Raw genomic sequence first — 15,866 nt, 5'->3', positions numbered from 1 at the left:
ATGGTTCAGGGACAGGAATGGTTACTTCAAGTGCCGGGTTTTAGATGTTTCAGAAAGGACAGGGAGGGAGGCAAAAGAGGTGAGGGCGTGGCACTGTTGATCAGAGATAGTGTCACGGTTGCAAAAAAGGTGGATGTCATGGAGGGATTGTCTACGGAGTCTCTGTGGATGGAAGTTAGGAACAGGAAGGGGTCAATAACTCTACTGGGTGTTTTTTTCGGTCACCCAATAATAACAGGGATATCGAGGAGCAGGTAGGGAAACAGATCCTGGAAAGGTGTAATCATAACATAGTTGTCGTGGTGGTTGATTTAATTTCCCAAATATCGATTGGCATCTCCCCAGAGCAAAGGGTTTAAATGGGGTGTAGTTTGTTAGGTGTGTTCAGGAGGGTTTCTAGACACAATATGTAGATGAGCCTACAAGAGGAGAGACTACTTGATTTGGTATTGGGAAATGAACCTGGTCAGGTGTCAGATCTCTCAGTGGGAGAGCATTTTGGAGATAGTGATCATTATTCTATCTCATTTACAATAGTATTGGCGAGAAAAAGGAAAAAGTTAGAAAAGTCCTGACGACGGGTCTCAGCCTGAAACGTCGACTGCACCTCTTCCTAGAAGATGCTGCCTGGCCTGCTGCGTTCACCAGCAACTTTTATGTGTGTTGCAAGTTAGAAAAGTGTTTAATTGGAGTAAGGAGAATTAGGAGGTTATCAGGCAGGAACTTGGAAGCTTAAATTGGGAACAGATGTTCTCGGGAAAGGTATGGAAGAAATGTGGCAAATGTTCAGGGGATATTTGTGTAGAGTTCTGCATAGGTACATTCCAATGGGACAGGGAAGTTATGGTAGGGTACAGGAACCGTGGTGTACAAAGGCTGCAGTAAATCTAGTCAAGAAGAAAAGAAAAGCTTATGAAAGGTTCAGAGAGCTAGGTAATGTTAGAGATCTAGAAGATTATAAGACTAACAGGAAAGAGCTTAAGAAGGAAATTAGGAGAGCCAGAAGGGGCTATGAGAAGGCCTTGGCGGGCAGGATTAAGGAAAATCCCAAGGCATTCTACAAGTATGTGAAGAGCAAGAGGATAAGACGTGAATGAATAGGACCTATCAAGTGTGACAGTGGGAAAGTGTGTATGGAACCGGAGGAAATAGCACAGGTACTTAATGAATACTTAGCTTCAGTATTCACTACAGAAAAGGATCTTGGTGATTATAGGCGCAAACAACAGGAATTCTGCAGATGCTGGAAATTCAAGCAACACACACCAAAGTCGCTGGTGAATGCAGCAGGCCAGGCAGCATCTCCAGGAAGAGGTGCAGTCGAAGTTTCAGGCCGAGACCCTTCGTCAGGACTAACTGAAGGAAGAGTGAGTAAGAGATTTGAAAGTTGGAGGGGGAGGGAGAGATCCAAAATGATAGGAGAAGACAGGAGGGGGAGGGATGGAGCCAAGAGCTGCATAGGTGATTGGCAAAAGGGATACAAGAGGATCATGGGACAGGAGGTCCGGGAAGAAAGAAAATGAGGGGGGGCACCCAGAGCATGGGCAAGGGGTATATTCAGAGGGACAGAGGGAGAAAAAGGAGAGTGAGAGAAAGAATGTGTGTATAAAAATAAGTAACAGATGGGGTACGAGGGGGAGGTGGGGCATTAGCGGAAGTTAGAGAAGTCGATGTTCATGCCATCAGGTTGGAGGCTACCAAGACGGAATATAAGGTGTTGTTCCCCCAACCTGAGTGTGGCTTCATCTTTACAGTAGAAGAGGCCGTGGATAGACATGTCAGAATGGGAATGGGATGTGGAATTAAAATGTGTGGCCACTGGGAGATCCTGCTTTCTCTGGCGGACAGAGCGTAGGTGTTCAGCAAAGCGGTCTCCCAGTCTGCGTCGGGTCTCGCCAATGCATAAAAGGCCACATCGGGGGCACCGGACGCAGTATATCACCCCAGCCGACTCACAGGTGAAGTGTCGCCTCACCTGGAAGGACTGTTTGGGGCCCTGAATGGTGGTAAGGGAGGAAGTGTAAGGGCATGTGTAACACTTGTTCCGATTACACGGATAAGTGCCAGGAGGGAGATCAGTGGGGAGGGATGGGGGGGACGAATGGACAAGGGAGTCGCGTAGGGCGTGATCCCTGAGGAAAGCACAGAGGGTGGGGAGAGAAAGACGTGCTTAGTGGTGGGATCCCATTGGAGGTGGCGGAAGTTACGAAGAGTAATATGTTGGACCCGGAGGCTGGTGGGGTGGTAGGTGACGACCAGGGGAACCCTATTCCTAGTGTGGTGGCAGGAGGATGGAGTGAGAGCAGATGTACGTGAAATGGGGGAGATGCGTTTAAGAGCAGAGTTGATAGTGGGGGAAGGGAAGCCCCTTTCTTTAAAAAAGGAGGACATCTCCCTTGTCCTAGAATGAAAAGCCTCATCCTGAGAGCAGATGATTATAGGGATGACTTGCAGTGGACTGAAAAGCTTGAGAATGTAGATATTAAGAAAGAGGATGTGCTGGAGCTTTTGGAAAGCATCAAGTTGGATAAGTCGCCGGGACCGGATGAAATGTACCCCAGACTACTGTGGGAGGCGACAGAGGAGATTGCTGAGCCTCTGCAATGACCTGTACATCATCAATGTGGTCCTCACAGGTTAATGTCTGTGCTGCACCTTGTCACACAATATCATACTCTCCTGTCTGTATTTCAGGTTCAGCAGTGACCAGCAGACACACGCCCCACATTCAGTCAAGAGATCCCCGTGTGGCTGCGATGTTTGGAAATGGAGTCTCCATCTCACTCACTCGGCAATCCGAGGCTACTGCACTGCAACTGCTCATTTCAGAAAATAAACCTCTAAATGTACCGGGGATGCCAGATGGGAAATGGGGGCACAGAGCCGGTTCGGTGGGCGGAGGGACAGCGGTGGATGATACATTGGGAAAATGGCAGGATATGTGACACTGGAGGGGGTTTACAGGAGGGGAGAGGAAGGCAGGGTTAAGGCTTGGGAATGGGGAGCAAGGGAATGTGGGTGTGTTTAGTGATGGAGAAGAGGGAGTTGAGGAAGTGGTTATTATTGTTATGGAGCAAGAAGTTGACATGGGGAGGGGGAGTGTGGTGGAGGATGTTCTGTCAAATTCTGTAAATCAAATGTTGTGGAAGTCATTGCCTATAGCTTTTCTTCCAGTTTTCCACTGGAGTTTATGTCATGTCATGATTTGAAATTGTATTCATTAAAAACAAAGAAAAGGAGAACATGAAGTGACTGGAGTTGATAAAACGGAGGGAAGCCATTCAGCCCATCTTAGTTCCCTCATCACTGCAGAGATTCCATCTGCCTCCACGTACGAGTGGGTAATGCATCCCGGGACAAATATCGGAGAGATTCCCAGCCGGTAATATATGAGTGTAGCCCCACACGTACTGCTCATGTTCATAAGGGATTTCTCACAGTGGGAACACTGGGGTGCTGCACCCCGAGAAAGATATTCAGGAAAACACAGAGGCTCATTGGAAGAGTTTATCAGAACCTTGTTATACATCCCAGAGCAAGATGTTGATGGAATGTTTCATAATGAGTGTCTCAATCCGTATTTCAACACATTATCCAAATTCTCCCCACTCCATGCCCCAGAAAAATGTGAGTACAGGAGCTTCTCCATTGCACACACAATCTCCCTTCAATGTCTCAGCTGAAAGGCAGCAGCTCTGTCCCTCTGTACGACAGTGAACTGCCAAGTCAGCCTGAATTTCTGTTCTCACATCACTGAAAAGTGACTCAACAGCATCAATGCCCTGGAACAGAACTCACTGTGGGGACCAAAGGCTTTGGCCTGCTCGGTGTTTAGCTGAAGGAAACTCTGTGCATCCTGCAGCATCCCCCATCAGAGAGTGTGGAGCTGTTGGTACAAGTACAGGTGACTCAGAACTGGAGATCGTCCATGTACATGTTTTAATGCAATGTCAGCAGGAGAGAGCATTCTGAAAAAATATGCCAGTGCAGGAAAATACAACAGATACTGGGGTAAACACATTCGAAGCAGAAAACATAAACGGTTACTATTTAATGCAAACCAAGAATAGAAGAGAATACAACAGCTGTCTCAGTGATGAACACCAGCATTTATTTGAGCAGAGTAAGTCCAAGGGACAGACATTGGAGGAAGGCACAGATATTGAAGGAATGTACTCCAGGAATAGACAATGGGCAGGTATTCAGATTTCTGGATCATTGGGACCTCTTCTGGGGCAGGTGTGATCTGTACAAACAGAACGGGTTACACTTGAATCCAAGGGGGACCAATATTCTGGTGGGAAGGTTTGCTGAGGCTATTGGGGAGAACTTAAACTAGAATTGCTGGGGGCGGGAACCGAACTGAAGTGACGGGGGAAAGAGAGGTTGGGTCACAAATAGAGAAAGTTTGGAGACAGTGAGAAAGAGAGAATAGGCTGGTGATAGAGAAGGGATGCACTCACTCCGATGGTTTGAGATGTGTCTATTTTAATGTGAGGAGTATTATGAATAAAGTGGAAGAGCTTAAAGCATGGATCAGCACTTGAAGTTAAGATGTTGTGGCCATTACAGAGACTTGGATGATGCAGGAGCAGGAACGACTACTTCAAGTGCCAGGCTTTAGATGTTTCAGAAAGGATAGGGAGGGTGGCAAAAGAGGTGGGGGCGTGGCACTGCTGATTAGAGATAGAGTCATGGCTGCAGAAAAGGAGGAAGTCATGGAGGGTTTGTCTACGGAGTCTCTGTGGGTGGAAATTAGGAATAGGAAGGGGTCAATAACTCAACTGGGTGTTTTTATAGACCACCCAATAGTAACAGGGACATCAAGGAACAGATAGGGAGACTGGAAAGGAGTAATAATAACAGGATTGTTGTGGCGGGAGATTATAATTTCCCAAACATTGATTGGCATCTCCCTCGAGTGAGGGGTTTAGACGGGGTGGAGTTTGTTAGGTGTGTTCAGGAAGGTTTCTTGACACAATATGTAGACAAGCCTACAAGAGGAGAGGCTGTACTTGATCTGGTATTGGGAAATGAACCTGGTCAGGTGTCAGGTCTCTCAGTGGTTGTCACAATGGGGGCGTTGGGAATGGACCCAAGTGCAAGACACAGGCAAGGAACAGGACTTGACTAGATTAGGGATGTGACAGGGTACAGACAAGGAGCAGGGACAAGAACGCAGACTTGGGCTTGGGCCCCGAGCTAGAGACTGGACAAGGAGCCAGAACCTGGGTCTTGCCTCGGGCTCGGGCTCCAGAACCAGGCAAGAACATGACATGACTACAGGCAGGACGTGGCTGGGGTCTAGAGGCTTGGGACTGCAGGCTGGGGTCTTGGTCTTCAGACATGGAGGCTGGGGTCCACAGGCTTGGGTTCACTAGTCAGTATTCACTACAGAAAAGGATCTTGGTGATTGTAGGGATGACTTGCAGTGGACTGAAAAGCTTGAGAATGTGGATATTAAGAAAGAGGATGTGCTGGAGCTTTTGGGAAGCATCAAGTTGGATAAGTCGCTGGGACCGGATGAGATGTACCCCAGACTACTTTGGGAGGCGAGGAAGGAGATTGCTGAGCCTCTGCAATGATCTTTGCATCATCAATGAGGACGAGAGAGATTCCGGAGGACTGGAGGGTGGCAGTTGTTGTTCCCTTATTCAAGAAAGGGAGTAGAGATAGCCCAGGAAATTATAGACCAGTGAGTCTTACTTCAGTGGTTGGTAAGTTGATGGAGAAGATCCTGAGAGGCAGGATCTATGAACATTTGGAGAGGTATAATATGATTAGGAATAGTCAGCATGGCTTTGTCAAGGGCAGGTCGTGCCTTACAAGCCTAATTGAATTTTTTGAGGATGTGACTAAACACATTGATGTAGGAAGAGCAGTAGATGTAGTGCATATGGATTTCAGCAAGGCATTTGATAAGGTACTCCATGCAAGGCTTATTGAGAAAGTAAGGAGGCATGGGATCCAAGGGGGCATTGCTTTGTGAATCCAGAACTGGCTTGCCCACAGAAGGCAAAGAGTGGTTAGAGACAGGTCACATTCTGCATGGAGGTCGGTGACCAGTGGTATGCTTCAGGGATCTGTTCTGGGACCCTTACTCCGTGATATTTAAAAATGACCTGGATGAGGAATGGAGGGATGGGTTATGAAGTTTGCTGATGACACAAAGTTTGGGGGTGTTCTGGTTAGTGTGGAGGTCTGTCAGAGTTTACAACGGGACATTCATAGGATGCAAAACTGGGCTGAGAAGTAGCAGATGGAGTTCAACCCAGATAAGTGTGAGGTGGTTCAATTTGGTAGGTCAAATATCATGGCAGAATATAGTATTAATTGTAAGACTCTTGGCAGTGTGGAGGATCAGAGGGCTCTTGGGGTCCGAGTCCAGAGGACACTCAAAGCTGTTACGCAGGTTGACTCTGTGGATAAGAAGGCAGGCAGCTTGTACAAAGTGCAGGCAGCTTGTCAGAGCCAGTATCTGACCCTGTGCTCTGTGGGGTGGGAGGGAGAAATGAGGCAGCAGATTAGAGGTTTGAAAAGTTTGAAATGAGCTAAGGGAAGGTGGAAGGAGAGAGAGAGAAGCAGGAAGGACAAGGACAGAGAGATCATAGTGTAAGAGGGAGAGACTCTCCAAGGCCTGGATACCAGACTAATATCCAAATCTGTGCCATGTTCCTCACTTCCTGCTCTGCACCCTGTGTTCCAGACACTGGGAATCTCCACGACTTTGTGGCTCTCCAAAATCTGATCCAAGTATATTTTTGCACAATACTGCATTTGGGGGCATTCCCACAGCGACGGACTGAGAATTATTCCTTTCAATCTCATCCAAATGACTGCTCTTACCTGGATGAAGGAAGCCTCTCATTGATGGGAATCGATCCCATATTCCTGAGTATTAGATGACAGCTGACACGAAAACAGATGGTATTGTGGGGAGAGAAGAAGGTTAGCAACAATTACAGTGGGATCTTGATCAGCTGGGTAGGTGAGATGAGGAATTACAAATAGAGTATTATTCAGATGAGGATGTCTCAGAGCGATTGCAGAACATTCTCAGTGAGGAGGGTGAGCAAACAGAAGTGGTTGCACACATTGGCTCAAATGAGAATAGGAAGAAAAAATGGATGTACTGCTGTGCAGTGAATATAGGGAGAAAGAAAAGATGTTTAAATGTAAGACCCCAACAGTGGTCATCTCTAGATTATTCCCAGTACCATGTGCAGGTGAAGTTGAAAACTGAACATATCATAGATTAGTACATTGCTGAAACCTTGCACAGGGAGCAGGAATTCAGTTCAGTTCAGCAATTCAAGAAGGGTTACAATTAAAAATAAAATGTTGGGAACTATAGATGAGCAAACCCAATATCTATGGTAGGAAGCTAATATAACAGAGCAAAAACTGGTGAGAAATTAGAATGGGAAGATTTTAGAAACATCAGAAGGCAATTTACAAAAACAAAGAGGCAAAACATCGAATACAAAAGTAAGTTAGCCAATAATATTGAAGAGGTTACCAAAAGATTCTACAGATACATAAAGTGTAAAAGAGAGGTGAGGATGGATATTAGACCACTGGAAAACATTGCTGGAGACGTAGTAATCAGGGACAAAGAAATGATGGACAAACTGAACAAGTATTTTCCATCAGTCTTCACTGTGGAAGGCACGAGCATTATGGTGGAACTTCGAGAGTGTTGGGAGCAGGAGTGGGTGATGCTCCTGCTACTTGGCTGAAGAGACTGTGGAGGCATTAGTAACGATCTTTCACGAATCAATAGATTCTGGAATAATTCTAGAAGACTGGAAATTTTCAAAAGTCACTCCACTTTTCAAGAAGCAAAGAGGCAGAAGAAAGGAAATTGTAGGCCAGTTATTCTGACCTCAGGGCTTGGGAAGAAGTTGGAGTCGATTGCTAAGGTTGTGGTTTCCGGGTACTTGGAGGCACTTGATAAAATCAGCTGTAGTCAGCATGGTTTTCTCAAGGAACACCTTGCCATAGAAATCTGTTGGAATTCTTTGAAGAAATATCAAGTAGAACAGACAAAGGAGAATTGGTGGATATTGTGTACTTGGATCTTCAGAAGGCCTTTGACAATGTGCAGTACATGAGGCTGCTTAACAAGTTAAGAGCTCATGGTATTACATGAAAGACAGTAGCAGGGATAAAGTGGCAAGAGGAAAAGAATGGGAATAAAGGGAGCCTTTTCTGTTTGGCTGCTGGTGACCAGTGGTGGGACTGCTCCCTTTAACATAAAATGTCAAAGTCTTGGATGACAGGATTGGTGGCTTTGTTGCAATGTTTGCACATGATACTAGATGGGTGGAGGGGCAGGTAGTTTTGAGGAAGTACAGAGGCTACAGAAGGACGAAGCCAGATTGGTAGAATGGGCAATGAACTGGCAGATGGAATACAATGTTCAGAATTGTACGGTCATGCACTTTGGAAGAAGAAATAAAAAGGAAAGACAATTTTCAAAATGGACAGAAAATTCAAAAATCTGAGGTGCAAATGAACTTGGGAGTCATTGTGTGGGCTTCCCTAAAGGTTAATTTGCAGGTTGAGTGGGTGGTGAGGAAGGCAAAAGTGATGTCAGCATTCATTTGAAGAGGACTACAAGATAAAAGCAAGGATGTAATGTTGAGGCTTTACAAAGCACTGGTGAGGCCTAACGGAGTACTGTGAGCAATTTTGGGCCCCTTATCTGAGAAAAAATGTGCTGACATTGTGGGGAGTTCAAAGGAGATTCTCAAAAATGATTCTGGGATTGAAAGGCTCGTCACATGATGAGCATTTCACGTGCTCACTGGAATTCAGAAGAATGAAGGGTGACCTTATTGAAACCGATCAAATGTTGAATAGCCATGTTAAGAGTGGATTTGGATAGGATGTTTCCCATGACTGGAGAGTCTAAGACCAGATGGCACAGCCTCAGAATAGAGGGGTTTATTTTAGAAGATGAATTCACTGCCACAGGCGGCTGCGGAGGCGAAGTCTCGGCATAGTCAAGGTAGAGGTTGATAGATTCTTGATTAATCAGGGTATGAAGAGATATGGGTAGCAGACAGACAATTGGGGCTGAGAGGGAAAATGGATCAGCCATGATAAAATGACTCGATGGGCCAAATGGTCTTGGGGTAGATTAGGATTAGTGAACAAGGCTCTGTGTGTGACAGATTATGTCTCATGGATTTCCTCTGTTTAGTCCTGCTCCACCTTCCATAAGACCATAAGGTTTCTCTCTTTCTGTTCCCATTAGTTCATTCCTCATCTATTAGGGCATAGTAGTTTAGTAGGAATGGCTCCAGGGGCAGTGTTTTGCACTCTGTGGGGATGTGGGAAGTCTGGGAGACTCCAGTCTCCCAGGTGAACACATCCGCTCCAGGTGCACCGAGTTGCAGCAACTGAGAGAATGTATGCAGGAACTGGAATGCAGTGATGATAGGAGATTCCTCAGACAGCAGGACAGAGACAAGGTTCTGTGGGCATGATTGAATGTCCCAGGCTGTAACTATCAAGACTACTAGGACCGTCCAGTATCGGGAGGACTGTGACGGTATCAGTCACTACTCCCAGTCCCATTGATTCATCGGTCAGTTCGACATCCAGAATCAGAATTAGAATCAGGTTTATTATCACCGGCATGTGTCGTGAAATTTGTTGACTTAGCAGCAGCAGTTCAATGCAATACATAATATAAAAGAAAAAATAATTACTTTATACTTTATTGTCACCAAACAATTGATACTAGAACACACAATCATCACAGTGATATTTGATTCTGCGCTTCCGCTCCCTGGAGTACAAATTGATAGTAAATTTTAAAAATTGAAATTATAAATCATGAATAGAAAATAGAAAATGGAAAGTAAGGTCGTGCAAAAAAAACGAGAGGCAGGACCGGATATTTGGAGGGTACGGCCCAGATCCGGGCCGTAATGAATAAATAAATTTCAGTATGTGTACATTGAATAGATTAAAAATCATGCAAAAACAGAAATAATATATATTAACCAAGTGAGGGAGTGTTCGAGGGTTCAATGGCCATTTAGGAATTGGATGGTAGAGGAGAAGAAGCTGTTCCTGAATCGCTGAGTGTGAGCCTTCAGGCTTCTGTACCTCCCACCTGATGGTAAAAGTGAGAAAAGGGAATGCCCTGGGTGCTGAATGTCCTTAATAATGGACGCTGTCTTTCTGAGACACCGCTCATTGAAGATGTCCTGGGTGCTTTGCAGGCTTGTACCCAAGTTGGAGCTGACTAAATTTACAACCCTTCTTTCGGTCCGGTGCAGTACTCCCCCCAATACCAGACAGTGATACAGTCTGTCAGACTGCTCTCCACAGTACATCAATAGAAGTTTCTGAGTGATTTTGTTGACAGACCAAATCTCTTCAAACTCTTCAAGTAAATCTCTTCAAACAAAATCTCTTCAAGTATATTCACTGTATTGCCTTCATTGTAGCTGCACCAATATGTTGGGACCAGGTTAGATCCTCAGAGATCTTGACAGTCAGGAACTTGAAACCGCTCAGTCTCTCCAATTCCGATCCCCCTTTGAGGATTGGTATGTGTTCCTACGTCTTACCCTTCCTGAAGTCCACAATCAGCTTTTTAATCTTACTGATGTTGAGTGCAAGGTTGTTGCTGTGACACCACTCCCCTGGTTGGTGTATCTCGCTCCTGTACGCCCCCCTACCTCCATCTGAGATTCTACCAACAATACAATGGTTGTATCATCAGCAAATTTATGGATGGTATTTGAGCAATGCTGAGCCACAGTCATGGGTATAGACAGGGTAGAGCAGTGAGCTAAGCACACACCCCTGAGGTGCCCCAGTGTTGATCATCAGCGAGGAGGACACATTATTGTCAATCTGCACAGATTGGTCTTCCAGTTAAGAAGTTGAGCATCTAATTGCAGAGGGAGGTACACAGGCCCAGGTTCTGTAACTTATCTCCCACTGCAAAAGTCGAGCTAACCCATGCCTGTAACTGTCTTGTACGGTTGCCCACTCGGTTCCAGGCGGATCCAGCAACACACTGTGGATTTGAAGATGAGGATATGGGATCATGTGGAAGAGAGGACCAAAGAGACGCCCCAACATTCTGGGGAACTTGCAGCTGAGCTTAAGAACACAGTCACCAGGTCTCAAGTAATGGAACAGACTCCATTATGCCGAGCTTTGAAGCCTATTTGCTGGAGGGAACGTACCCTGTGTAAAGTCTTGCTGCCGTCGCCTGAGGATTCCGATTGGGATTTAGACTCTGATTTGGCCTGTTTCCACAAATGAGCTTCGTGAGCCCAGGGAGCAGACTCTGAGGTTGGTTGAGTCACCCTGTCACCTAAAAAAACAAAGGGGTCATCCTCGAAAGAAGGTCCTGAGGGGTTAGCACACCCAAACCTGTTGAAAGTGCTTCCATCTACAAGGACCTGGAGGAGGTCTTCAGCAAGGGAAAGGCATCAACTCTTCCACCACACCAACCCCACAACTGTGCGATAGACCTGCTGCCCAGAACCTGTCCCCCAAGGGGTTGATTGTATGTGCTCTTGGGCCCAGAGAGAAGTGTAATGGAAGAGTATATCAAGGGGGCTCTTGCCACAGGCTTCATTCAGCCCTCCACCACACCTGCTGGCACAGGCTTCTTCTTTGCACAAAAGAACAATGGGAGCCTGCAATGATGCATTAATTATAGGGAATTCAACTGCAAGATGGCCAAAAATCACTATCCCCTACCACTCATGAATATAGACCATTGATGTGGGCCGTTACAACACCTTACAGCATTCAGCGCATGGGTTGTCACCGTTCAAGTGAGTTTGGTTATCCTCTGCCTCTCTTTACACACAAGGAGGCAGAGGTCGGGGTCCCTGAGGCTGAAGATTTCATCCAACGCTGCAAGCAGAAATGGATTAGGACAAGAGAAACTTTGCAGCTCCCCAAAACTCCAAAGATCAATCCCACCTTCCAAATCTCTAAATTAAAACCTGTCTGCATCAGACCCTTAGCCCCACCACCATGAGCCCCGCTGCCCCGGTGAGAAGACTTTTGTACTTGCGGACTGCTCTGGGTATTTGACAATACCTCATGGACTGGGAATTATTCGGACTCCAGGAGAGGTCCTGGGTGCCTGATAGAGATATCTGAGATCCTGCTCTCTTCCACAACTCTCATCACTGCCTCTCCAAGTAGCCAGGGTCAGCAGGAATCAGCGTACATAATGGGTCCTGTTATGAGGCACACCCAACAGTCCCTGCTTCCGGAAAATCGACTCTGACTCTTCGCAGTGCAGATAGCTGGTGCGGCCCCTTTAAGGACTCTGGATGGTCCTGCTAATTGGTAACGATGTTTTGGGCACAAAGATACCCCAGCAATTGAGTCCAAACCATCCTCATCAAGGACTCTCGTCACAGTCTTTGTACATATTGGCACAAATGACATAGGTAGATAAGGTGAGGTGGTCCCAAAGAGAGATATTAGGAAGCAAGGTAGAAAGCTGAGGAACAGAACCTCCAGGGTAGTAATCATTGGATTGCTGCCTGAGCCACATGTCAATGAGGGTAAGAATAGGCTGATTTGCAGGCGAATGTCTGGCTCAGGAACTGGTGCAGGAGGCATGGGTTCAGATTTATGGATTACCAGGACCTCTTCTGGGGAAGATATAACATGTACAAAAGAGATAGGTTATGCCTGAGCCTGAGAGGTCCCATATCCTTGCAGTCAGATTGACTATTCTGTATTGGGGATTCTACAATGAACTGGAATTGATTAGTGAAATCTGAGAAGAAGCTAAAGTTAGATGTATCATTATTACAGTGGAGCAAAGGAAGTTATAGAGGCATGAGAGAGGAGTTGATTGCTATAATGGATTGGAAAAGAACACTGGCAGGGATGATGGTCGAACAACAATAGCTGGAATTTCTGGAAGCAACTCAGAGGGCAAAAGATCTATACATTCCAAAAAGGAAAAAGTATTCTAAAGGCAAGATGACTCAGCCATGCTGAAGAAGGAAAGTCAAGGCCAACATAAAGCCAAAGAGAGGGCATATAACTGAGCAGAAATTATTGAGAAGTTAGTGTTATAAGCTGGGCATGGATGGCGGACCCAAAAGCAAGACAGAGACTAGGTTTATCGAGATAGGAAGGTGAGTAAGGAAGAAACAACGCTGGACATTGACACAGGCCCTGGATGAGACTAGGATTCAGGGCCTGGTCTAGGACTTGGACTAGAAACACAGGACCCGGACAGGGAACTAGGAACGAACAGCCTGGACTAGGAACATGGAACTCCGGAACGAGAACCTGGACAAGAACCCGGAACCTGGGTCTTGGTTTGGACTCGGACTCAGAACTGGAAACCGGGTCTGGGCTAGGACTCGGGACTAAGATCTTGGCAAGGACAGGACATGGCTACAGGACAGGACGAGGAACCCCTGGGCTAGCCGATGAACCGGAACTAGATGAGGACACGAAGCTCAGATTTGGACCAGGCTTGGTCTTGGAACACAGAGCCTTGGACTTGAACTGGACGCTCAGAGCCTTGGACTTGAGATACTCCAGGGCAAGACGTGGCTCTTGGACTAGGTCTGGCTCGGCTCTTGGACTCGGCTTTGTTAGGCTCTGGGACGCGGGGCCGGGACCCTTTCTGGGACGCGGGGCCGGGACCCTTTCTGCTGAGGACACTTGCCGAGGGAACTGCCGAGGTAAACTGCCAAGGGACTCCTGGACTGGATGAGAACACAAAGCCTTGACTTGGACAGGACTGGAACACAGCGCCTGGAACACAGAACACAGAGCCAGGACACCTCCTTGGGAACAGGACTTAGGGCCGGGACTTTACACAGAGTCAGGACCCCTCTTTGGAAACAGGAGCTAGGGCCAGGACTCTTCTTTGACACAGACACTAAACACAGGGACACAAAGAGATAGTTCCAAACTCAACAATAAATAGTTCCTTATCTTGGTATGGCAAGGCTCCGGTCTCACTCTGGCAGTCGAACTTGACGGGGATGCAGGCAGGGCTTCAGAAGGAAGGGGGAGGGAACAGCCCAGCAGAGAATTCTTGGTTTGAGATGTATTTATGTGCCAGCCCAAAACGAGAATCAGGTGCCTCAATTAAGGCACCCAATAGAACCTGGGAAAACAGGGAAAACCCGGAATATGGATCGAAGGACTGGACAATGAACCGGAATGTGGACTTCACGGACAAGACCATGACAGTTGGAGGACTGGGAAGCTTTTGAGAACCAGCATAAGTTAACTGAAAAAGTCTGTAAGAAGTTAAAGGTGGAATACGAAAGTAAGCTAGCGAATAATATTAAAGAGGATACCAACAGTCTCTTCAGATATATGAAGTGTAAAAGAGAGGTGAGAGGTCATATTGGCCCACTGGAAAACGATGCTGGGAGGGTGGTAATGAGGGACAAGGAAATGGCCAAAGAACTGAATAAATACATTTCATCAGTCTTCACTGTGGAAGACACAAGCAGCATGGTAGAAGTTCCAGGTGTCAGGGGTCATGAAGTGTGCTACCATTACCATGGAGAAGATTCTTGAGAAACTGAGGTAGATGAGTCACCTGGAGCAGATGGTGTACACCACAACATTCAGAAAGAGGTGGCTGAAGACAATATAGAGGCATTAGTAATGATCTTTCAAAAAGCACTGGATTCTGGAATGGAGGACTAGAAAATTGCAAATGTCACTCCACTCTTCAAGAAGGGAGAGAGAGAGAAGAAAGGAAATTATTGGCGAGTTTGTCATGGGGAGGGGCAGGTAGTTTTTAGGGAGGCTACAGAAAGACTGAAGCAGATTAACAGACTGGGCAAAGAACTGACAGATGGAATACAGTGTCAGCAAATACATGGTCATGCTCTTTGGTAGAAGAAATTAAAGCTTTAACTTTTGACCAGGTGGACAGAAAATACAAAACTCTGAGGCACAAAGGAATTTGAGAGCCCTTGAGCAGGATTCTCTAAAGGTTAATTTGCAGGTTGAGTCTGTGGTGAGGAAGGCAAATGTGATGTTAGCATTCATTTCCAGAGGACTGGAATATTAAAACAAGGATATAATGTTGAGACTTTATAAAACACTGTTGAGGCCTCACTTCATCTTCCATCAGATTCTATTATATTCAGCCTTTTGTCACTCCCACCCATCACCTTCCAGGGGGCACAGTTTTCAGGACATCGGGGTCTCTCTTCCCGCCAATACAGACATTTACACCACACGCTGCATCCGTAAAGCAAACAGCATTATGAAGGACCACATGCACCCCTCATACAAACTCTTCTCCCTTCTGCAATCTGGCAAAAGGCACCGAAGCGTTCAGGCTCTCACGACCAGACTATGTAACAGTTTCTTCCCCCAAGCCATCAGACTCCTCAATACCCAGAGCCTGGACTGACACCAACCTACTGCCCTCTACTGTGCCTATTGTCTTGTTTATTATTTATTGTAATGCCCGCACTGTTTTCTGCACTTTATGCAGTCCTGGGTAGATCTGTAGTCTAGTGTAGTTTTTGTGTTGTTTTACCTTGTTCACTGTAGTTTTTGTATTGTTTCATGTAGCACCATGGTCCTGAAAAACGTTGTCTTGTTTTAACTGGGTACTGTACTAGCAGTTATGGTCGAAATGACAATAAAAAGTGACTTGACCTGACTTGCTTGAAAGTTAACCTTTATATTTTGGTAGGAGTAATCAAAATGGGGCATACATGGTAAATGGTACGGCATTGAAGAATGCAGTAGAACAGAGTGATCCAGGAATAATCGTGCATAGTTCCCTGAAGGTAGAATCTCATGTGGATAGGGTGGTGAAGAAAGCTTTTGGTATGCTGGCCTTCATAAATCAGAGCACTGAG

The 15,866-nt window shown here is 46.1% G+C and overlaps 1 long non-coding RNA gene and 1 gene segment (V, D, J or C); one reads left to right on the top strand and one right to left on the bottom strand.

Annotated features, from left to right (window-relative positions):
* LOC140203905 (immunoglobulin heavy constant gamma 2-like) overlaps positions 1-3,236 on the top strand; it is a 35,411-nt gene extending 32,175 nt beyond the window's left edge. The window contains 1 exon segment of the C gene segment in view: positions 2,695-3,236. Coding sequence covers positions 2,695-2,706 — 12 coding nt within the window.
* The window catches only part of LOC140203907 (uncharacterized), a 156,145-nt gene that overhangs the window by 49,277 nt on the left and 91,002 nt on the right, over positions 1-15,866 (bottom strand). The window lies entirely within an intron of this gene.

Source organism: Mobula birostris, chromosome 10 (genome assembly GCF_030028105.1).
Source record: "Mobula birostris isolate sMobBir1 chromosome 10, sMobBir1.hap1, whole genome shotgun sequence".
NCBI classification, from domain to species: Eukaryota; Metazoa; Chordata; class Chondrichthyes; order Myliobatiformes; family Myliobatidae; genus Mobula; species Mobula birostris.
The sequence above is the reverse complement of the archived record's forward strand: the minus strand, read 5'-3'. Positions and strand labels throughout refer to the sequence as shown.